Source organism: Pinus tabuliformis, chromosome 3_1 (genome assembly GCF_031772625.1).
Source record: "Pinus tabuliformis cultivar Carrire ecotype Pingquan chromosome 3_1, CPIR1, whole genome shotgun sequence".
Classification (NCBI taxonomy): Eukaryota; Viridiplantae; Streptophyta; class Pinopsida; order Pinales; family Pinaceae; genus Pinus; species Pinus tabuliformis.
The window spans coordinates 313,435,961-313,461,543 of record NC_142301.1 but is presented as its reverse complement, the minus strand read 5'-3'; the positions used below and the strand labels follow the sequence as shown (position 1 = coordinate 313,461,543).

At 39.3% G+C, this 25,583-nt stretch overlaps 1 protein-coding gene across 1 annotated transcript in view; it reads right to left on the bottom strand.

Moving 5' to 3' along the window:
* Positions 1-25,583, bottom strand: part of EMB2730 (Ribonuclease II/R family protein) — a 230,898-nt gene that overhangs the window by 36,069 nt on the left and 169,246 nt on the right. The window contains exons 6-11 of the mRNA XM_089411263.1: positions 18,238-18,459; positions 17,906-18,091; positions 17,740-17,802; positions 17,449-17,555; positions 17,217-17,366; positions 16,904-17,063 (exon numbers count right to left, since the gene is read on the bottom strand). Of these exons, the coding sequence (XP_089267389.1) occupies positions 16,904-17,063; positions 17,217-17,366; positions 17,449-17,555; positions 17,740-17,802; positions 17,906-18,091; positions 18,238-18,459 (888 nt within the window). The remainder of the gene's footprint in view (positions 1-16,903; positions 17,064-17,216; positions 17,367-17,448; positions 17,556-17,739; positions 17,803-17,905; positions 18,092-18,237; positions 18,460-25,583) is intronic.

Sequence of the window (25,583 nt, the reverse complement as noted above, 5' to 3'; positions counted from 1 at the left end):
CTACCTGCTTTCAAACACGATTTGGTGACCATCCTGCATTAATACTTCTACAATGCCAAAACCTGAAGAGTCACATTCAATTACAAATGGTGTTGAAAAGTCTAGAGTTGACAATACAGGTGCCATTAGACATAATTTTCATCAAATCTTCAAAACACTTTTCTGCGTCATCAACCCATCGAAATAAGTTCTTCTTTAAAAGGTTCGTTAAGGGTGTGGTTACATGGGCATAGTTTTTAATAAACCATAGATAGTACCCGTTCAACCCTAAGAATCCTCTTAACTTGGAGATGTTAATTGGTTTGGCCCATTCTTTTATAGCCTTGATCTTATTAGGATCTACTTTTACTCCTTCCTTGGATATTATGTGTCTGAGGTACTCTACTTCTTCTTTTCCGAAGGTACACTTGGACATCTTTGCATAGAACTAATGTTCTTCTAATATGGTGGGAACTTGCTCTAAATGTTGTAGGTGGTCCTTCCAAGTTTTACTATAAATTAGAATATCATCGAAGACACTAACACAAACTTAGATATGGACGGAATATCTCATTCATGGTAGCTTGGAATGTTGTTGGAGCATTAGTTGGACCAAAAGGCATTACTTTAAACTCATAGTGACCTTCATGTGTACGAAATGCAGTTTTTGCTGTCTTCCAACCTTATCCTTATTTGGTAGTACCTTGATCTCAAATCTAATTTTGAAAAGTATTTGGCTCCATGTAATTCATCCAACATCTCATCGATGAAAGGAATTAGAAATTTGTTCTTAATCGCTATCTTGTTTAGCCCTCGGTAGTCTATGCATAGTCTAAACGATCCATCTTTTTTTCAAACTAATACAATTGGAGTAGCATATGGACTTCTACCTTTTGTGACAATACCACATTTTAAAAAATCCTGGACTAACCTCTCAATTTCTGTTTTTCGATGATGTGACTATCGATACAGTTTGATGTTGACAGGATTTGATCCTGATTTGACTTTGATTGTGTGCTCGATTTCTCTTTTAGGAGGCATCTTCATTGGAAGGTCTTGGAACACTTTTTCATGCTTTTGAATTAGTTCTTGAACTTCAGGTGACTCTTCATTAACTAGATTTGAAGTTAGCATTTCTAATTGATGACACTGCACTAAATAAGTAGGTGCTCCCTTATGGATCATTTTCATCATCTGGGATGATGATACAGTTTGATTCTCAGGGGGATAGAACCCATATAACTTGTATTTTTTCCCTTCCCATTTCAATTTTATAAATTGTTTTTGATGGTTGGCAGAGTAAGTGCCTAGGGTTTGTAGCCATTGGATACCTAGGACCACATCCACTCCTCCTAATGGTATAATGTAGAACGGAGATTCTAGATTATAGTCTTGAATATGTAATTTGACTTTATGGCATTTCCCTACTTTTTCAATTTTCTTACCGTTAGCTACCATAACCTTCATGTTGGGCATAGGAAACGTGAAAATGTTGAGCCTTTTCACCATAGTTGAGTCCAAAAAGTTGTGGGTGTTACCGATATCGATTAGAACCATTACGTTGCTCTTTTTGATATGTCCTTTTAACTTTAATGTCTGGGGCTAAGATATACCTGTCATGGCCGATAATGACACTTGCGGAATATTCTCGTTATTTAGTTTTGGAGAAAATTGTGGAGAATCTTCAATTTCTTCTACGTCTGATTCTTCACTGTCTAAATCATTGGTTGCTTCACATGTATACAGGTTCTTGATTTCTTTTCCCTTAGGACATCTATGTTTAGGGTCCCATTTTTTGCCACAATGTTTGCACTTACCTTCTTACATTCATTGCATTTCCACATCAGTTTTTTCTCCTTCACAAAGATGTGGTGGAGAATATTTTGTATTATCCGTGTTCGTAGTTTGCGAAAATCTTCGTCTCAAATATACTCTTTCAAGTTTTAGCCACTACATATTTTCGTGCTTCTTTTCAGCAGCTTTGGCTTTTTGTCTTGCTTCTTCTATAGAAATGATGTCATGAAGCTCAAGCTCAACCTAGAGATGGGGCTTAAATCCCGTTATGTATGATTGAATGAAACGAGTTTCTAATAATTCAGGTACTCGTGTAGCTAAAGTTTCCCATTCTCTAGTGTATGCATCCACATCTTCGTTTTGTTGCAGGCTAGTGAGTTCTGAGAAGAATTCTTCTTCATTGACACCTTGGAACCTCTTAAAGAATGCATTTTTGAATTTCTTCCAATTAATATCAAGTGTCGTCTTTTTCCACCACATATACCAATTATATGCTTCGTCTTCCATTTGCATAGATGCATGTTTGTGTGAAAATTCCTAAACCCGAAATCCATACTACAGCAAACTGATGTTACTTCTCCTACTTGATAATCCATACAAGCTATTTACTATGTTCTACGGTAAATATAGAAGTAAATATAATTGCAGCATTCACTACTTAAAATAATATGGCGAAACAAGAAACTGAACAGGAAAAATATACAACACAATGACACCATTATTTTTGGACCATTAGGGGACTTTTGAGGTCTAAAATGGGCCTCCTAAGAAAAATGTACAACCAAAATAAACTTTATAAGAACCAATAGGATTCAAGATGATGATGTCAACCATGGTGGATGATTCACCATTTTTGGAGTAAAAAGGTAAAAAGATTAAAAAATAATAAAATAATAAAACTACTTTTTCAACTCGTATTTTCAAATTATCTCCCTATGGTTTTACTCTAATTTTGAGTGGGAGTACTCGTTGGATGCAAAAGTTAATTCCTCATCCAAAGAGTACCCATGTTGCATACTTTTGATGGACCCTGTTACACGAAAAATGAGAAATACATGAAAAAACGTTATTGAAATCAAGTTTTTAATCTATTTCTCAGTTTTCATGTAGCAGGGTCCATCGAAAGTATGAAACATGGGTACTCCTTGCATGAGGAATCAAATTATGCATCCAACGAGTGTTTTCGCTCGAAATTTAAGTAAACCAATAGGGAGATAAGTTGAAAAAATAGTTTTTTCTTTTTGCCCTCTAAAATTTGATGATGTCATCTAATCTTATTTTATTATTTCCACTATTATTTTATAATTTCCTTACGAGGCCCATTTTAGACCTCAAAAATCCCCTAATAAAAAGTCCCTAGAAAAACCCAATGCAGGAAAACCAATGCAGCAGTTCTGAGGGTTTTTATTATTAAGCAATAGTTATTTCTGAATACAAACTATGGATGCCTTGTTGGCTATCCAGTACAAAAAATATCACTCGGCATAAGAAATAAGTGAGATTATCTCACTCTACACTGCAAGTCTCGGCTAATCCGGCAACTGAAAGAATGAGTCCCTGGCTACCTCTTTGTTGTCCCTATGTAATCACTGCGTGGGCCTGTGCCACTGCCTCTGAGGAACTGCGTCCGTTCCTCTACTGGATCGATTTTCTCTCAGGAGCCTCGACTTCGACCCTCACGACACAGAACATTAAACTCCCAACTAAATTTCGAACTTCTGCACTGAAGACATTGCGCTGCTCTGTGTGAGCCCTTCGTGGCTCTATGTCACCCTCATTGGGCATTGTGTTGCCTCCTCTACGTCTTTCTCTGCCTCTTTGTTGCGTATTCTTGGCTTAGGAGAAGATTCTCCAACCAAAAAACTATCTCTGCCCCTCTCTGCGTGATCACCACAAAATCACTGTGTTGCTCTAGCCTCAGCAATTCGATCTGACTGATCAACTCTCGGTGTGTTCTCCAAGTGCCCATCAAGCCTTCTCTTATAATCCTCTCGTTGATCAATCAACAACCCAGATTAAATCCTAATCAATGGCTAGGATCATATTGACTTGATCTTCGCCTCCTTCTAGAAGTTTCACCCACAGTTTAGATTAATACCCATTAATTATTTTAATTTCCTAAGTTTATACTTAGGGACCCATTAAAAATAATTAATTATTTTAATAAAACTCTTTGCGGGTGGAATTTCCCAAAACGAATTCTGGGTATTAGAGAATGCATGTGTCTAAGCCTCCATGCAAAATTTGAGACTTAGAGCACATTCGATGCTACCAGAAATCAACACCCCCTCTTAGCGAGGAATGTGTTATAACAATGCAGCCTGCTGAAGCATCAACCTATTCTATAACATCTCCTTCTGTGTTGTTGATGTTTGACATCCTATCCACCAACTTCTGCGCAAATGTTGCATTTGTACTGTGCTGACCCTGCCACTGTCAGAGTTGCATCCGTACTGCAACTCCCTCTCAATTTTGCATTTGTGTTGTTGCTGGCACTGCCAATGCCAACTGCGTCTGCGCTGCAACCTTCTCCTAGTGTTGCTTCTACTGCATCAGCAATGGAAAAACATCCAAAATTACTGAACTATTGTTCAGCATAATACATATGTTGTTGAAGTTCTGACTACTGCTAGTCTTTGCGCTGATCCTCTGAAGTCTCTGCGTTGCTGCTGACCTCTGCTCTGTGCCAACTGCATTGTTGCCAACTCTACTCTACATTTCTCAGTCTCTAGCATTCCTAGCCACTGCAACTGTCACTTCAACCTCATTTGCATCATCTGACACTTAATCCATCCTGCTACTATTGATCTGGGCTTCCATAGCAAGCTATTGATCCAAGAGGTGGACTCCTCATGGATCTTGCCCATCTGTAGCTTTTTCGAACTACAACTATAAATTAGCCCACCTTCCTCCTGGAGGTATCTCGGTTGTCATGGAAAACTCCTCCTCCTCGATCTTCGCGGGTGCAGCTTTCAGATCATGCTTCTCATCTTTGTGCTTCTTCCTGAGAGGACACTGTGTTGTTAATGACCCATTTCACTACACCTGAAGCATTTAATCTTTGAAACGTCCTTCTACCGCTTCCGCTGCTCCTGCTACCCCTTGGATGCAAGGGTTGCATTCTCATCCTCCTCTTTGGGCTTCGACCCACTACTGATGCTTCCATCAAGTTACACTTGACCAAGTCCCTTCTCAACTCCTCTTGCTTAAGAACTGCCAACATTTCATCCCAGCTTGGCAAAGTCGCCCTGCCTAGGATGCTCTAGACAAAGACTTGCCACTCCTTTGAGACTAAGTTTAGGGCCAGTCTAACCCTCTTGAAACATTGAGGTGTTGACCCCACAACTGCTAACTCATCTCGGGTCGCTTGAAGCTTCGTGAGGAACAGATCAATGTGTTCCCCCTTCTGCGTCTACAGAGATCTCATCTTCTGCTCCAAGTACATCTTCCGCTGCTCGAAAGATCCTTGATACAGCGTCAACAATGCATCCTACATCTCCTTGGCAGTGTTTCTACCAACTATGTGACAGACTTTATGATCCTCCACTCCGTTGAGCATCATTATTTTCATCTTTGCCATATCTCCCTTGTACTTCTTGAGCGGATCTAGATCCGCAGGCTCAGCCACCACGCCACTGACATAGACTTTGAGAAAATGCTCATCCAAAAGGCACGACATCCTTGCCTTCTTAATCACATAGTTGGATGCCCCATCCAACCTGTCCTGATCTCTCAGTCCACTGGCCGCCATCTCTACCAAATAGAAAGTTGAATGACCTCTCCTCTCCTCTGCGTTGCTGCTGAGCTAGCCTACGCACTCTTAGTTGGAGTCAGTAGATCTAATTGCCCCTTGCTGCTGCTCAGCTCGTGAGAATTCAAATTCCTTGGCTAGGAATTCTCTAAAGAAGAAATTCCCTCAACCGTGTCTAACTCTTCCCTCTGATGTCTTTTCTGCCCGCAACTGCCTGCAGAAAACGCGTCCCACCAGAGAAAAAAAAACCATCTTCGCTAGATATGTTGCGTTGCTCCCTCTAATGCTGGAAAACTTCGATCTGGAAATCTTACCTCTCTGTCAACTCACTCAGAGAAAGACTTACCTCGGAAATCTTTGCCCTCCGTCTGGACTGCGTAATCCCTCCGCGGATTCGAACTGTTGCCTCTACAGGAATTTCAAATTCTATTCTTCCTTCAACGTTGGGTCTTCTGGCTCTATTCTTCTTGCTTCACCTACAGCTCTGATACCATGTGAAAAATCCTAAAATTAGAATCCCTGCTGCAACAAACTAATGTTACTTCTCCTACTTATTAATCCATACAAGTTATTTACTGTATTCTACAGTAAATATCGAAGTAAATACAACTGCAGCATTCACTACTTAAAATAATATGCCAAAACAAGAAACTGAACAAGAAAAATATACAACAAAATGACACCATTATTTTTGGACAAAAGTCCCTGGAAAAACCTAATGCGGGAAAACCGATGCAGCAGTTCTGAGGGTTTTTATTATTAAGCAATAGTTATTTCTAAATACAAACTTTGGATGCCTTGTTGGCTATCCAGTACAGAGAATATCACTTGGCAGAAGAAATTAGTGAGATTACCTCACTCTACACTGCAAGTCCCGGTTGATCCAGCAATTGAAACAACAATTCCCCGACCACCTCTGTGTTGTCCTTACACAATCACTGTGTGGGCCTGTGTCACTGCCTCTGAGGAACTGCGTCACTTCCTCTACTAGATCAATTTTCTCTCAGGAGCCAAGACTTCAACCCTCCCGACTCAAAACATCGAGCTCCCAGCGAAATTTCGAACTTCTGCACTAAATACATTGCGCTGCTCTGTGTCAGCCCTTTGTGGCACTATGTCACCCTCACTGGGCAATGCGCTGCCTCCTCTACGTCTTTCTCTGCCTCTTTGTTGTGTATTCTTGGCTCAAGAGAAGATTCTCCAACCAAAAATTATCTCTACCTTCTCTACGTGATGACCACAAAATCACTGCGCTGCTCTAGCCTCAACAATTCGATCTGACTGATCAACTCTCGATGTGTTCTCCAAGTGCCCATCAAGCCTTCTTTTATAATCCTCTTGTTGATCAATCAATGGCCCAGATTAGATCCTAATCAACGGCTAGGATCATACTGACTTGATCTTCGCCTCATTCTAGAAGTTTCACCCACAGTTTAGATTAATACCCATCAATTATTTTAATTTCCCAAGTTTAGACTTAGAGACCCATTAAAAATAATTGATTATTTTAATAAAACTGTCTCCAGGTGGAATTTCCCAAAACGATTTCAGAGTATTGGAGAATGCATGTGTCTAAGCCTCCTTGCAAAATTTGAGAGTTATACCACATCCGACGCTACCAGAAATCAACAGTCTGATATTTTCACCATCATTGTCAATACCGTAAATCTCAAAATATTCTTTTGCTTTATTGAACCATGCGACACTGCATTTCTGGGTACCATCAAATTTGGAGAGCTCAAGTTTTGCTCTTTGTTGATATGTAGCAACTGGTGGGGTGAAGAAGGGGTATTAATTTGCAAGTTGCATATTTGGTTATTGATTCCAGAGCTACATATTTTAAAAATTCGTATTACTATTTTGTTGATTGGGCATGGAAGATTATTTTGGAGACTCAGGGTTTTGATGCAAGTCTGATGATTTGATGTATCTGAAGAATTTGGCTATTGAATAGCTTCATTATTATGGGATATTTGATCAAGTGTAATCTTCAACTTGTTACAAATACAGGTCAAGACTCAAGATCGCCATTGCTCGATCATAAGCTATTGATGCTGCATTATGATTTTTATCCACATTATTTGAAAGTATTGCATGATCTTTTTTAAATTCGTTATGGTTTTTCTCGCATTGATTCTCTATTATCTTTGTTGTATCCTGGAGTTCCTAGATTTTTTCGACATGTCTTTTGACCTTAGTCTCAAGATCTATCGATTTTTTGTTAAAATAAGTCAGCGACATTGATGAAGACATTGATCAGGTATGTGGTGGAGTATACTTATCCAGCTTAATCTTCTTCCTTAACTTAAACCTAATTTTTCTTTTATACTATATATATATTCCTCTCCTTTTTAAATATGTTATTAATTAATTTATATAATTATAATTATACAAAATGATTATATAATTAATAATTATATGATTAATTAATCAAAACATATGTTATGTTGATATATATATAACGATCTATATATGATATGATATGATTTTATGAATACCAATGTAATGACGCAGTGTTTAGCATGGCAGGTGGAGAAGAGTTTGGACTGTGGAGCTCGATTTGTTGACCCGGGTGTTTGGATGACGGTTGTTCGGGATACACAGAAGACAGCAAGGACAGGCGGAGAAGGTTTACGATTGATGGACGGTGGACGGACAGAACAAACGGACAAGGTGTAGGGTCGACAACACAACGGTGATGCTCGAACGGAAGCACAGCCATAGTCGGTGGTGGTGGACAGGACGAACAGAAGAACCGGAACCAATGCCAATCAGCGCACTGTACACCCCAAGGAGCGAACTCGCTCTGATACTAGATGGAGAGAATAACTATGATCTATATATATATATATATATATATATATTATTAATGAACTGAATGATGTTTTTTTACAAAGAAGGTCCCTGGCTTATATACTGCCATGGGTATCTTTTCGGGAAAGGGCATGATCTTATGATCGTGCCCTTTCGTCTTAATTACACTAAATAATTTTTTACATAACATCTTCTTCAGATTTTGTCCTTTCATCCCCCACATGTGAACAGAAGTGATCCAAATCGACGCCCAAATGGAGAGGACGAATGCCAATATATAGATGTTGAATGAACCGAATTGGTGTGTCCCTTCACTTGGTTGGACTTGAAACCAACCTTACAATTGGAGGCAAAAATTCAAAATTTTAAATTCATTCTTTCTTCTTTTGAAGACAACTTGGAATCCACATATATATTCATCATTTCTTGTATATTTGGAAGGCTAAAACTTGATTATGAAGACTGACCATAGCTACCAAATTCAACAGAAGCCTCATCTGCCATGCACTCTAATTTTAGAACTGCACTGAACTGAACTAATTAATTTAGAACTGAACTGAAGACAGAAATAACACTTCTATTTATGGCTGGTGCATGAATGTATGTGCCTTCAATGTTAGATCTTTAAACACTGATGCGCCCTTCACCAACCATTACAGACTGCTAGCAGCCACAGATATGGTGCTGCTGCTGCTACAGGCTACTACAGTTATGCTGGGGAGGAACTTCGGGAGCAACAGGAAGATATTCTAACATATTATACATATCCAGTACTTGTGATGTTATGATGTGATACATTTAGGTAATGGGTAGATAAATATCATGCTGATTGTTAATTGCACACAAGGGAATTAGCTTACCTTTCAGGGTATCAACGTCATTATTTGTTTCCATTTCTATTAGGTGCATAAGGCCCTTTTTTCATCAAAGATGCAATCTCTGCCATGGTTTCTCAACAAAGACTCGACAGATTTCATTTCCCTAGTTACTTGTCTTTTTATACTGTAACAGGTGTGACACCTGTGGAATTTTTAGATATTTATAATTTCTCTTCATTTAGCGATGAAAAGACTCAAACTGCAGAAAGCTAATGTCAAGAGTACGTTTTGGAATGGGTGTGTTTTGGAGAAATCCAAAATGAGGAGGCTCCACTTAAGATAGTGCCACTGGCAGCATTTCCACACTGCAAGGAAGTCTCCATTGGCAGCAATTTCAGTTGACCAAGATATTGACAACCCAATACAGAGGGAATTCCAATGTGCACACATTATATCATATTGGATTTTTCAAAGATGCAGAGAGTCAAAGAAACCTTGATACAAAGGAAAACCAGAACCACACCTTCAGAAGAGGTGATGTGGAAATTTAAAACATAAAGAAAAACAAAAAAAATGGATCAAGAGATCAACCCTGCCTGAAATTAAAGGCCTGTTCAACTGAAATATAGAAATAGCTTAACTCAGAAAATCTGCAACCCATTTTCCAGAAAGTTTGCACATTACGGATTCTTCAAGATCTTCAAGGAGTTAAAATGTCAAATGTACAATAGGCACCATGCAAAAAATAGACATTCACAATTCATTGATATCACAAATTTGGAAGCCCTGCCCTCTCCCTCTCATCTTAATGGTCACTTCATTCACCACAACTCCAAGAGCTATTGCATACTTCTCAAACTTTGCCTTACAAGTCTGCAGTCTTATACTTGACCAAATCTTTCACAGGGCCAGGTTCCTGCATGCTCTGACCCATATGAAGGAGCACATAGGCAACTATAGACACGTATGAACACAATACACATTCAGAGCCATGAACGCACTCACAATGAAATTGATTCTAGTTACATTAGTGTCTTTCAGTAGCTGTTACGATACACGATACTACATTATAATACAATGGCCAACCCACAAACTATGGGCTACAAACTGCTGACCCAGTCACAAGATTATGCAGAGGGTCTAATTACATGAATGGTAATTCGGTAGCCATTATGAGGGGCTGTCAGTAAAGTTCTTGAATAGGAGATCTGGCTATTACAATTTACAGCAAGTTAGGCACTGGGAAAAGGATGGATTCTCCTTGCAGCAAGCAATTTTCATCCTGGAAATTGCTTTAAAGAAATATCACTCATGAGGAGGTGGGAAAACTTAAAAGTATTAAAGGATTTGACAACATTTAGAACAGATGGTATGCATTATTGAATGTCCAAAAACAGCATAAGATGAACAGGATCCTGGAGGTTATTTTGATTTAAATATGTTTTTTCTACACAAAACAGCATGAAGGGGTAGATTGTGTGGAAGCAGGTTACCCACTCGTAGGAGTCTGATGTAAAAGTGGAACAGAGAACTTATGATACGCAGAAATTTATATTTTATTAAAAAGATGAATTACAGATGATGTTGATTACAAATGGGGTTCCTGGCTTATATACTGCCATGGACACCCTTTGGGGAAAGGGCATGATCTTATGATCGTGCCCTTTCGTCTAATTTAACTAAAAATTAAATAATAAACCTAATCTAACTAATTTTTACATAACATTGCCTTCCTCTCGAAAGAATGTTTTGTCCTCAAAGCATACGTAATGACGGATGTTGTTGACAAAATGCTTCATTCTCCCAAGAAGCTTCTTCTTCGGGTAAGTCCTTCCACTTGATCAGATATTCCTTGATAGTACGATATCGAAGCTCTCTTTCTCTAGTAGATAAAATACCTTATGGTTCTAAAATGACTCTTCCCTCATCATCTAAGGATGGAAGTGTTGTTTACGCTGTTTGATTGTTACCTAGTGCCCTTTTAAGGCAAGATACGTGGAAGACGTTGTGAACACGACTTGTCTCTGGAAGGCTTAAACCATACGCAACTTGGCTAATCTTTTTGTTGATCTGATAAGGTCCATAAAATTTTGGTGCCAATTTGTTTTTTGCTTTTTGTTTTAAGGATAATTGCTTGTATGGTTGGAGCTTAACAAATACCCATTCTCCAACTTCAAACTCTCTTTCGGTTTCGTTACGGTCTGCTTGTTGCTTCATACGATTCCTTACATTATTCAGGCTTTCTTTTAATATTTGGACGATTTGTTGGGTTTCTTCTAGTTGATCTTTAACAGCGGGTAGATTTGTCTGGACAATAGCTAGATCCTTCCATTTCGGAGGTTCATACTCATATAGAGCTTGAAATGGCGTCATTTTTGCTGATGTATGATAAGTGGAATTATACCACCACTCAGCAAGATGTAGCCATTGAGCCCATTTATTTTGTTTTTCTGTAGCGTAGCAACGTAGGTAGGCCTCCAAACATTTATTGACAACCTCTGTTTGGCCATCTGTTTGAGGGTGATAAGCGGAACTCATATTTAGGTAAGTTCCTATATGGCTGAATAATTCCTTCCAGAAATTACCTTTGAACTTGGCATCTCTATCACTCACAATGACTTTCGGAAAACCGTGTAACTTGTATATATTTTTGCAAAATATTTCAGCGATTTCTTTTGCTGAGTATGACTTCTTTATTGCCATAAAGTGAGCATATTTGGTGAGTCTGTCGACTACTACGAAAATCTTGTCCTTGCCTTCAGATACTAGTAATCCTTCAATAAAGTCCATCGAGATTTCCTCCCATTTCTGATTTGGAATGTTTAAGGGGTGAAGTAATCCTGGTGTCGTAATATTTTCGCTTTTATTCCTTTGACATGTGTCACATTCTGCTACATACTTCTGAATATCACGATTCATTCCCTTCCAAAAGAAGGATTGACGTGCATTGTAATAAGTCTTAAAGAATCCTACATGTCCAGCGGACAATGAGTCATGTAATTCCTTGAGTATTTTAAACTTAAACTTGGAATTTGTATTTAGATAGATTCTTCCCTTATACCATAGGATATCATTCTTCCACTCAAATTTTGAATTGTTGGGAAGGTTATTGATTATTGCCATTATTTTTGGATCCTTGGCATACTCACTTCGAATTTCGTTAAGCCACTCAGGGACAACAACCGAAATTGCAAGTAGTGTTGGTTCTTCATCTTTCCTAGATAAGGCATCTGCTACTACATTGTCTTTACCTCTTTTATGTAGTATTTCCAAGTCAAAAGCGGCAATTTTTTCAATCCATTTTTGTTGTTCTTCGGAAAGTGTTTTTTGTTGAAGGAGATGTTGGAGACTGTTATGGTCTGTTCGAATAGAAAACTTACTTCCCAAAAGATATTGCCTCCACTTAGCTAGTGCGTGCATGATAGCGAGCATTTCTTTGTTGTATGTGGATTTGAGGCGTTCTCTTTTGTTGAGCTTCCTACTTTCAAAAGCTATTGGCTGTCCTTGTTGCATTAATACTGCACCTATAGCGAATCCAGAAGCATCACACTCAATGATAAATGGTTTAGAAAAATCTAGTGTTGCTAATACAGGAGCATTAGACATAATTTCCTTTAATTTTTCAAAACACCTTCTTGCTTCCTCATCCCATAGAAACGAATTCTTCTTTAAAAGATTTGTTAGAGGTGCAGTTATATGTGCATAGTTTTTAATAAATCTTCGGTAATATCCAGTCAAACCTAAGAACCCTCTTAGCTTTGATATATTAGCAGGTTTGGTCCATTCTTTTATAGCCTTGATTTTGTTAGGGTCCACCTTTACACCTTCATGGGATATAATGTGTCCAAGGTATTCTACTTCTTCCTTTCCGAAGGTGCATTTGGATTTTTTTGCGTAAAATTGGTGTTCTTTAAGTAGTGTAAGAACTTTGTCCAAATGTTGCAAGTGCTCCTTCCAAGTTTTACTGTAAATTAGAATATCGTCAAAGAATACTAATACAAACTTTCTAAGATGTGGGCGAAATAATTCGTTCATAGTTGCTTGAAACGTTGCTGGTGCATTGGTTAATCCAAACGGCATTACTTTAAATTCATAGTGACCTTCGTGTGTTCGGAATGTCGTTTTTGGTATGTCCTCTAGTCTGATTCTAATTTGATAGTAGCCTGATCTTAAGTCCAATTTTGAGAAATACCTTGCGCCATGTAGCTCATCCAACATTTCGTCGATAAAGGGGATTGGAAACTTGTTTTTAATTGTTATTTTGTTTAATCCCCTATAGTCAATACATAGCCTGAATGACCCATCTTTTTTCCTTACCAACACCACTGGAGCAGCGTAAGGACTTTTACTTTTTGAGATGATTCCACACTTTAAGAGGTCTTGGATTAATTTCTCAATTTCTGTTTTTTGGTGATGTGGATATCGGTATGGCTTGATGTTGACCAGGTCTGATCATGCCTTGACTTCTATTGTATGCTCAATTTCCCTATTAGGTGGCATCTTCATAGGTAGGTCTTGAAATACTTTTTCATGTTTCCTAATTAGATCTTGTATCTCTGGTGACTCTTCATTGGTCATATTTGCAGATAACATTTCTAACTGATGACATTGTACTACATAAGCGGGTGCTCCTTTTCGAATCATCTTCATCATCTGTGATGATGATACAATTTGATTTTCTGGTGCTTGGAATCCGTGTAATTTGTACTTTTGACCTCCCCATTTGAATTTTATAAATTGTACTTGGTGGTTGGCGGCATAAGTACCTAAAGTTCGTAACCACTGAATACCTAAGACTACATCTACTCCTCCTAATGGTACTATGAAAAACGGAGACTCTAAACTGAAGTCTTGAATCTGCAATTTAACCTTATGGCATTCCCCACCTTTTCTATCTTCTTACCGTTAGCTACCATCACCTTCATGTTTGGTAAGGGAAATGAAAAAATATTGAGTCTCTTTGCCATGGTTGCATCCAAAAAATTGTGTGTGCTACCAGAGTCAATGAGAACCACCACGTTGTTCTTCTTTATGTGTCCTTTTAACTTTAAAGTCTGAGGTTGTGATATACCTGTCATAGCTGATAATGATACTTGCGGAATACTTTCGTCATCTAATTCTGGTGAGAATTCTGGGGCATCTTCTGTTTCTTCAATGTCAGAATCTTCACTGTTTGAATCATTGGTTGCTTCACAATTATATAGGTTCTTTGGTTCTTTTCCTTTAGCACACCTATGTTTGGGGTCCCACTTCTCACCACAACGCTTGCATTTACCCTCCTTTATCCTTTGCGCTTCCACATTAGATTTTTCATCTTCACGACGATGTGGTGGAACATATCTTGTATTTTTTGCGTCTGCATACTGAGGTGTTCTTCGTCTTGAATATGTTTTTTCGGATTTTGACCAAAATATTTGTTCGAATTTTTTTTCGACTGTTTTTGCTTTTTGTCTTGCTACTTCTATTGATGAAATGTCATGCATCTCAAGTTCTACTTGTAAGTGGGTTTTGAGTCCCAAGATGTATGACTGAATTAGACGAGATTCTGATAACCCAGGTACTCGTGTTACTAAGGTCTCCCATTCTTGAGTGTATTCGTCCACACTTCCTTTTTGTCGTAATTTGATGAGTTTTGAAAAGAACTCTTCTTCTTTTACACCTTGGAATCTTTTAAAGAATGCATCTTTAAATTTCCTCCAGCTAATGATGTGTGTTGTCTTTTTCCACCACATATATCAGTTATATGCTTCTCCCTCCATTTTCATGGATGCATGCCTGAGCTTTTTGTCATCGTCATTGATGTCATATATCTCAAAGTATTCTTCTGCCTTATTTATCCATGCAACACTGTTTTTTTCGTTTCCATCGAATTTAGGCATCTCGACTTTTTCCCTTCGCTGGTATGTTGCTAATGGTTGAGCGAAAAAAGGGTGTTGATTGGTAATGTTATCCCAGAGTTGCTTGTTTGTAAAAGTTGTGCTACTCACTTCTTGGTGGGGTGTCGCTGATTTCCTTGGGGATTCAACTTTTTCATGAGAGTCAGTGGACTTTGTTGAATCTGATGAGATGTGTTCTTGATTCTCTTCATTTTCTTTTAGTAGTTGTTCGGGTGTACAATTCATCTTTTTACACAGAAGTTTCAGCATTGTTACGGCATCTCTGATATGTACTTCTGTTTGGACATGTTGATTTTCCATCTTTGTTTCTATTCGGTTTGTCGTATCGTGAAGACTTTTGATTTCGTCAGCTTGCTCCCCAAGCTTGATCTGGAATTCATTTAATCTTTTACTGACCTCGTCGTGGTTGTTATTTATCTTATGCTCTGCGTCAACCAATTTTTTTTGGAAATCCGCCATTGTCATTGTCGACATTGAGCGAGTTTGTGGCGGCGTATATTTATCTGCCAGCTTAAAATTTAAAAAAAAAAAAAAATTAATTAATTAATTAAATTGACGTTATATATATATATATATATATATATATAATATAATATAATTAGATTAAGTTATGTAATATATATATATATATATATATAAAACATATATATAAATTAATGATATAACTATATATTATATATATTATATATTACTATCCAAACAGTCACGTTGGCTGACGGAACCCTTTGACTGTTCAAAAAAATATCGCGAATATCACCGCAGTCTTTAACGGATGGCTATGGGTCGATGGTGGGTGTGAACAAGTGACAATGCGTGGAAACTAGTGCGGAACAAGTGAGTGGGATAACAACGTAAGTCAGCATGAGGGTTGATACTAATGATGGACGGTTGACGAAAAAAAAAGTGTGAGGAACAGACAGGGCCAGTGGACCGACGAGAGGAGCTGAACTTGGGCAGATGGTTGCAGAGATGATGACTTCGAGGGCAGAAGGAACAAGGGACTAATGCAATAGACGGTAGCAAACAATGGTGTTGCGAGTAGTCAGAGAACCGTTAGTTGTGCTGTAGTGAGCCCAGGAGCGACTCGCTCTGATACCAAATGGAACAGAGAACTTATGATACGCAGAAATTTATATATAAATATTTTATTAAAAAGATGAATTACAGATGATGTTGATTACAAATGGGGTTCCTGGCTTATATACTGCCATGGACACCCTTTGGGGAAAGGGCATGATCTTATGATCGTGCCCTTTCGTCTAATTTAACTAAAAATTAAATAATAAACCTAATCTAACTAATTTTTACATAACAAAAAGATGTGTGGTAAGGGAAAATATGAAATTGTTGAAATTATTTACTACATTACATTATTTGACATAATCCGCAATATGGATTGTGGAGGTTTTGTTGCTTTATTGAACTATTCAGACTATTTCATAATATTTACAGATAACGGACTTTGACTCAACTGTTTGTGTCTTGTTATTATTTCATGCTTTCCTAGGCTCTCTGACATTCTACACAGGTCTGACATATCTCTCTGCAATACATATTTGGTGACTTGAAGAACTTCACTCACATTTTAATTATTTTGAAGCAAGAATATCAGAATACCACGACTATGACAGAAAAACCACTAAACCAGTACTTGAGGAAATAAATCATGATCCGGGCTTAAGAATGACTAGACTAAGATCCTCTGTTTGTACAGACTACATGGAGACAATCAAGACTTGACCTGTATCCTATAATCATTTATGACAATCAAAATGGAGATTATGCTCATCTTCCTCTAAGAAGAGTCAAACAAAGGATAGAAACGTAAAGTTTCAATAAAAAAGAAAGACCTGATGACATCTCCATTTGAAACGGAGAACAGCAGCTTCAAAAAGCAAATTCAGCTCTGATTCCTCTTCAATCTTCAATGCAAGCAACTCCGATGCTCCTTCATAAGTCATCATATAAGTAGGTCTGATTGTAGAGTTCTCTAAGTTAATTTCTGCAATGCTTTTAACATCAATGTAAATAGAAAAAGTTAGTGAAATGCATCATGAAGAAAAAATCTGATATCATTTCTTTCATCTTCATTTGTCCTCAAATCTCAAACTGATATTGCAAGCAAATTAACATTTAAAAAAGTCACCAAGAACAAACGACTACCTTCCATCCTCATTCAGAACAACTGATACACTAACAGCGTTACAAAGATGTCCCTGCACCAGGCTCATCTTTTCCATTGCAAGTTTCTCAGGAAACATGGGAATTGTTCTTGTGGGTAAGAATACAGAAGTTCCCCTAGACTTTGCCTCTCTGTAGACATTACAAATCACACTCAAACACCAGCCAAATGCTGGAAGGAAGAGTACACAATTCTAGAAGAAACAACACTGACTTGTTAATTATGCTACTGGAATCCACCCAACGTGTTGGATCAGCAACATGTATCCAAACTTTTATACGGCCATCTGGTAGTTTTGCTGCACTCAGCGCATCATCTAACTGTCAAATTCCACCAGGACAGTAAACTTGGATGATGAGAACACAATTCAGCAACATATACCATGTTAATGAAGACAAAAAGAACTGCAAGGTTATATGAGATTATAGTACACATATTGGCCAAAGAAGAAAGCATATCAACTTGAAAAAAGAAATAAATAGCAAGATGACATTTTAAGCTTACCTCATCAGCCTCATCTACATCAATTGCATAGACCTTCAAAAATGTAAGATCCTTCCTGTTAATCTGAGATGCAAGTAATAAAACATTGTATTTAAAATGCTGAGAATTGTGAAAGTGGTGGCCAGCGCCAACTCTACACCACATTAAGAAATTATTTCTTCAGTACCTCATCTGGATCAGGAGGTGGATGTTCAAATATTTTGTCCACAGCAGCAAGAACACTATCAGACTGTTTGGTGGGAATATCAAATTTTAAGAACTCGAGATTGACATGAATAGGAAAATAACCAATATCTATTAACAAGTCTGCTGCAGAAGATGAGGCTTTTAACATTCCCAAATTCTTCAATACCTGACTCAAGAAGACGATAATCATGCAACAAGCCTTGAAATTAGATCAGACAAGAAAATCACATGAGTCTTCTATGATGCTGTCATAAAGCAGAACACTGGCTTTACTTAAGATTCACTAGGTTAAAACTGCCTTTATGAACTTACCTCAGCAGCTGCCCTTTTTTGTTCATCAGATTTGCAGGCATCTAAGGCAAAAGCTTCAAGTGCTTCTATCCGGAAGCGTATTTTCTCATCTGTCTGCCAGTAGCATTTTGGAGGTTTGGCATGAATAGGCTGTTGTCTGGCAGACTTTACAGCACATACAAAGGTCTCCAGTTCCCTTTGAGAGACCTCTTTGACGTGTTTTCTTCGTAGAAGCTCTTCCACCTGTTTGTTGACCCCAAAGCATAATCATTAGCAGGTTCTCTGAAATATATAAGTGCAATCAGAGCAACAATTCAAATTTCAAGTTTTTTTGCAAATAAATCATGAAAGTAGTATCTAATTACTGGATCAAACTAGTCTCTTCCAGAAACTGAAATCAGAACAGCAACAAAAGACACATTTCTCATACAATGTGTGTTAGTTTTTGTAGCATCGGAGGTGTTCTAGTGTCGAAACTCCGTGGAGAGGCTAAAACACAAGAATTCTCCTTAACCCAGAAATTGTTTCTGGAAATTCCCCCTAGAAGTGTCTCAATTAGATTATTAGCATATTTTTTAATATTTCTTAAGTCTAAACTTAGGAAAATGGGTTAATTAATCAGTATTAATTGAGAAAGGTGTCAATCATCTAGAAACTCACACAGATTGATCCAGAAATAATCTCAGCCATCGATTATGTGTTAACCTTGGCCATTGGAGTCCCAACTGGTGATGATAAGAGCAGGTCGATGGGTAGATGGAGAATACACACTTGAAATTGATTTCCTTGGGCAGTTTGATTTTCTAGAAAGCAACAACAATTGTCAGAATAGTTCGAGCTAGAGAAGTGAAGCAGAGACAAAAAGGGGCAGGGACAGTAAGTCCAGAGGAAGAGATTCCAGTTCCGGAGAGTAGCTTGCAGAGAGGCAGAAATAGCCACAGGGGCTGTGCAAAAGCCTCTAAAGGCAATTCAATTTTGTTGAAAAGAAGTTGGGTTTCAGTTCCATAGGCCGGAAAGGTTTTCCAGAGTGCCGAAGAGATAGTTTCTCAGTCAGCAGTAGACAAGACAGCTTGAGGAGCAGTTGTTTCAAGCAGAGCATGGAAGGGACTATGCTAGGGTGACACAGGCCTGTGCAGAAGCTATTTAGACGGCTCACTTGCAGCTGGCAATCAATGGATTGCCTGTGGGGTGAGGAAAATTCCTCACCAGATTTTTTCTGGTATTTTTCTCATTAAGAATGTCAGATTTTAGCATCCAGTTGTACTCAGAATCTCTCACTACTGCTTAATAATAAAAACCCTCAACTACGGCACCGATTTTCCCAAGTTGGGTTTTTCCAGGAAATTTTGTCCAAAAATAACTGTCAAATTTATTGTGTGTGTGCCAATATTTTTTCAGTTTCCAGTTTATCTTCCGCAGAATTTATTTTGGTGAAAATTGCAGTTGTGAATTATTTGTTGTTTGTCTGAGCAAATAAATTGTTAATTAATTTACAGTTAGAAGAATAATTTCCAGTTGTTGCAATAGTTTAAATTTTCACATGGTATCAGAGCAACGTTGATCGAGTCAGTAGCTCAGAGACGAAGAGGGAGAAATTCATTGTTCAGAGGGAACAACAGCGCAATTTCTCCAGGGGTTGCACAGGGCCTAGCCAGGCAGTGTGAGTGGCAGAGCAAAAGTTCGACTTCCAGTTGCAAAGTGGCAAGAAAAGTTTGAGTTGCTCAAAATAAAACTCCAACAGTCAAAGGCAGAGCCAGAAAGTATTTCCGAAGAGCAGATCAGCAGAATCGTTGAACAAATTTGAGCGGAAGAGGAAGAGGAAAAGCACACAGAGGGAAATTTCTCTCAGAAGTTTTCTAGTCTTAAAATCTGATTTTCCCAGTTGCAGTCAGCAGTTGCTGCAGGTAGTTTTTCTCACTCCATAAGGGAGTGTGAGTAGGAGATTCAGCAGCCAAGCAAAGGAAGAGGGAGATTTTCGATCAAATTCAGGGATGGCCACAGCTGGGCTTAGAGATCAGGATAGGTTGGAAGGAGCCTCCAACTTTGTCATCTGGAAGGATAGGATGTCCTTCCTGTTGGATGAATATGACCTGAAAGCCTATGTAGATAATGTAGTGGCAGTATCTCAGGATGAAGATCAGCTGAAGGAGTACAGGAAAGAGATGGCGAAGGCAAAGCAGTTGATCCTAAATGGAGTCCGGAAAAATATAGTCTCGCATATATCTGGAAAGAATACTGCCAAGGAGATGTGGGACGCTCTCGACCAGCTATATCAAAATACTTCCGAGCAGCGAAAGATGTTCCTACAAGAGAAGCTGAGAAGCATCAGAATGCAGAAGGGTGAAGGCATAGATTCCCTCCCCACCGAGGTTTAGGAAGTCCGTGATTAGCTTAGATCGTTGCAGAGGCACCTTAACCGACAAAGCTTGTCCGATTGACACTGAACAATGTCTTAGAGGAGTGGCAAGTCTTTGTCCAAAGTATCTTGCGCTGAGACAACTTGCCTAGGTGGGACAATATGTGGTCAGACCTAAAGCAGGAGGAGATGAAGCGAGCTCTATTAAAGAGAACCATCACAGAAGCAGCAACAAGGGCACGAAGGGTGAGAAGGAAAAGGAGAATGTGGCCTTAGCATCAAAGGGCCCCTTAGTGTCCTCTTAGAAAGAAGAACAAGTAGGAGAAGTAGGACCAGGCAACAGCGTCCATAGAGATAGACAAGTTGTCCACCAGGCTAGAGGAAGATTTTTCCATGTTTGGATTTATACCTCTAGGAGTGAGGTGGGGCTATATGGAGAGCTATAGTCCCAAAGCAATGCAGATTTGGGCAGGGTCCATTGAGGTGTCCTCCTCATGGATCATTAGATTCATTACCTTGCTACAAGGGCCCACAGTATTCAGCAGCAAGAAGGATCAGTGTCAGTTGATGCAGTTAGATTCCGGAGTGACAACGGCAAACTAGTTGTAGTCAAGTGCTGAGGAGCGCAGTGTAGTGTTGATAGCAAAGCATGAGGCTCAGTAGCAGAGTCAACAATAGTGCAGATTCCTAGTGGACGGTGCAGAGGCTAGTAGCAATCAGGACTCAGGAAACAGATGCAGCATGAGACACGATTGATTCAGTATTTTCGATGCTTCTCAGTTGCAGTAGTTGCAGTAGCAGTAGCAATAGTTGAGAGGGAGTTGCAGTGCAGATGCAGCGTTGGCAACAGTGTAGTAGTGTCAGCAGTAGCACAAATGCGGCATCAAAGTTGCGCAGTAGTTGGTAGGCAGTAGCAGGCAGTCATAGTGGCCAGACATCAGTGATGTATATAAAGGTTGATGCAGAGACAGGGAGTTGAACCAATAGTGCAACACTAGAACACCTTCCTCGCTAAGAGAGAGTGTTAGTTTTTATAGCATCGGAGGTGTTCTAGTCTCGAAACTTTGTGGAGAGACTAAAACACACGAGTTCTCCATAAGCCAGAAATCATTTTTGGAAATTCCACCTAGAAGTGTCTCAATTAGATTATTAGCCTATTTTTTAATATTTCCTAATTCTAAACTTAGGAAAAGGGTTTGATTAATCAGTATTAACTAAGAAAGGTGTGAATCATCTAAAAACTCACATGGATCGATTCAGAAATAATCTCAGCCATCGATTATGTTTTAATCTTGGTCGTTGGAGTCCCAACTGAAGATTATAAGAGGAGGTTGATGGGTATATGGAGAACACACACTTGAAATCGATTTCCTTGGGCAGTTCGATTTTCTAGAGAGCAGCAGCAGTTGTCGGAAGAGTTCAAGCCAAAAAAGGGAAGCAGAGACAAAGAGGGGCAAGGACAGTGAGTCCGGAGGAAGAGATTCTAGTTCTGGAGAGTAGCTTGTGGAGAGGCAGAAATAGCCACAGAGAGGCTGACGTAGGGGCTATGCAGAAGCCTCTAGAGGCAATTCGATTTTGCTGGAGAGAAGTTGGTTTTCAGTTCCAGAGGCCAGAAAGATATTCTAGAGTGTCGGAGAGACATTTTCTCAAACAGCAACATACAGGACGGCTTGAGGAGCAGTTGTTTCAGGCAAAGCATGGAAGGGATTGCACTAGGGTGACACAGATCTGCGTAGAAGTTGTTTGGACGGCTCACTTGGAGATGGCAGTCAAAGCCTGGATTGCTTGTGGGTGAGGAGAAACCCTCACTAGATTTTTGCCAATATTTTTCTCTGTAGGATTGCCAGATTTCGACATCCAGTTGTACTCAGAATCTCTCAATGTTGCTTAATAATAAAAACCCTCAGTTGTTGCACCAGTTTTCCCAAGTTGGGTTTTTCCCAGGACTTTTGTCTAAAAATAATTGTGTCAAATTTATTGTGTGTGTGCCAGTGTTTTCTCAATTTCGAGTTTATCTTCCGCATAATTTATTTTGGTGAAAATTGCAATTGTGAATTATTCGTTGTTTGTCTAGGCAAATAAACTGTTAATTAATTTACAGTTAGAAGAATCATTTCCAGTTACTGCAATGGTTGAAATTTTCACAATGTGTTGATAAAATGTAATAACTCCCATGCCAACCAACTAAAATCCTCACGCTATTACGATATGAGTCAGAAATGGTCTCTCAAATACCTAAATAATAAATCGTTTACTGCACTTTTAAGCTTGGAGGCAGACTTGTAATGCTCCACATTTTGGCCTTCAATAGTTAGACCTTTGATTTTACTCACTTTAGTAATTCATTGTGAAGTATCCATTTGGACTCAGTTAGATTAATATAAACATTTGAGATATGTACATTTGGACATATTTATGTGTCACACAGTATTATTTTTACTATTATAAGTTCATAATAATGATAGCTATGTGATTTGTTTACCATGCAAATTAAAATGTGCAATTTCAGTACATTGATACCCATTGGCACGGTGTAAATAAACATACATTTCATAATTAAATGTCAATACAAAGATGTATTTTTATATAAAATTTGTGATGTATCTACATGGATATGAGTATTGGTCAGCTAACCTACAAATTGATGAGCTATGTAATAACCAAATGACTATCATGCTAAGGTAACCTGGATGTCATAGATATGAGGAAGATAGTGTGTACTATATGTTTTACTCATGATTTCAAATATTGCTATGATATGTGGTAAATGTGGTTTCAATAAGACGTGTAACTTGCCCAAAGTGATTTTTCGATGACATCATTCTAATGTTGATTTGGGGTAGCATTAGATGTGCTCTAGCTACAAAAATTGGTGGAGAGGCTAAGGCACATGAGATCTCCAATACCCAGAAAGGGTTTGGGCAAATTCTAAACAGTTTGGGAAATATTAAAATAATTAATATTTTTAGTGGAGTCTCTAAGTCTAAACTTAGGGAAAATAAAATATTAATGTGAATTAATACAAAATTGTGTTAGAATGGTCCAAAAGTCATGGATCAAGCCAAATCTAATCTTAGCCATTGATTAGGGACTTAATCTCGGTCGTTGATTTGTCAATGAGAAAAGTATAAGAGGAGGCTTGAGGGTCACTTGGAGAATACACCAAGAGATCAAGATTTCAACTTTCTGGGGCTGGATTTACTGAGAAAGTTGAGAGAATGACCAAAGTTGCAGCTGAGAGGCAGTGAATACAGAAGCAAAGAGGCAGAGATAGCACCGGGATGATCAGTACAGTAGTCGGAGAGAGGGACACAGAACCAGCCAAGGGTTCACGCAAAGCCAGCGAGAAGCTGCGCAGTGCCTCAGAGGGCCAGCGTGAGTGACGCAGAGGGCCAGAGGACTAACGCAATGCCTCTAGAAGCTGACGTAGGCCAAGCCAGAGTGACGTTGGGCTAACGCTGGGCCAAAAAGAGCTGACGCAGTCCCTAGAGGCTGACGCTAGGGTTTCGTGGGGCAGATTAGAGATGTGGAGCTGTCGGAGTGTTTATCCACGGGTTTCAGCCGGAATATCTGCTTCCAAGTAGAGAGGTACTACTGCCGAGATTTTTCTCTGTTGGGTGAGCCGGATTTGGCCTACTTGTATTTATTTCCAGTATTTACATGGTAAATAACTTGTTAATTAACAGAACAAGTAGGTAGGAATAAATCAGCAAAGTACATGAAGGGTTTCTAACAGTTAGACTTAGAAATTCCAACATGGTATTAGAGCGTGGTTGCAGATCACAGGAGAACTAAGGACATCAGCCGAGCAGAGCAACAACAGCAGAAAACAGTTGTCCAGAGTGATATAAGTTGTTCCTTGCAGAGAAGTAGCAAGGAAGGGGTGACGCAGTGCCTACGTCATCAAGTCCGAGCCAAGAAGAGGCAGTGCAGAGGCTAAGGGAGGCAAAGACAAGCTCACATAGAGCCACGCAGGGGCCAAGAGGGCTGACGCAGTTGGCTAAGGACGCTAATTTGTTGGTGTCGGGATTGCGCAGAGCCTAGGAGCTCTCACCTTCAGTTTGTTAGGGTTTAGGAGGTTGTGGGTAAGTTGCAGAGTGGAGTTGGTAGGGTACTGTAGTCAGAACAGTACCTAATGGGGCAAGGCCAAGGAGGAGGGAGTTGCTATCGAGGATTTCTAGCCTAGAAATCTTGATCAGTGGTGCAATTGCACTAACGAACGGTGTGGGGGCATCTCGACATTGGCAGAAGGGTTTCCAGGAGGGAAATCGAGGCTCAGAGGGAGTCACACCAAGAACTTCCAGGAGGGAAGTAGAGGAGCAGCGAGATGGCAGTGAACGAGGTAAGAGACCAGGACAAACTAGACGGAGCCTCAAACTTCGTAGTCTGGAAGGCCATAATCCTATCTGTTCTAGACAGGAATCGTGTCAAGCACTTCGCCTTGAGGACGATAGCTATCCCAGTTGACCTAGTTGATAACGACAAGTACGAGGAGGCAATGGCGAGGGCCAAGAGCATCATTCTTGATAGGGTCAAGGACCATGTAATACCACATAATGCCGAAAAGGACACAACAAATGAGATGTGGGAGGCCCTAAAGAAATTGTACCAACATACTTTTGTGCAGAGAAGGATGTTACTAGAAAATCAATTGCGATCATACCAGATGCAAAAGGGAGAATAGATCGACCCCTTTCTCGATCGATTGAAGGAGATCGGGGATCAGCTGACTTCTATAGGGGCCACGCCATATCAAGAATTGATGGTAAGAACATCCCTGAACGCAGTCTCAAAAGACTGGGAGGTGTTTGTCAAGAGCATATTGGGCAGGGCAACCCTTCCAGATTGGGAGGAAATGTGGGCTGCTCTTCGCCAAGAAGAGATTAGAAGGCTAAGCAAGGCAGGAAGCAGCGGTAAGGGAATCAGAATCAAGGAGGAGGTGGAGGTGGATGTTGCCCTAGCATCTGAGGGATAACAGGAAAAACGGAAGAAGGACCTCTCCAAGGTCAAA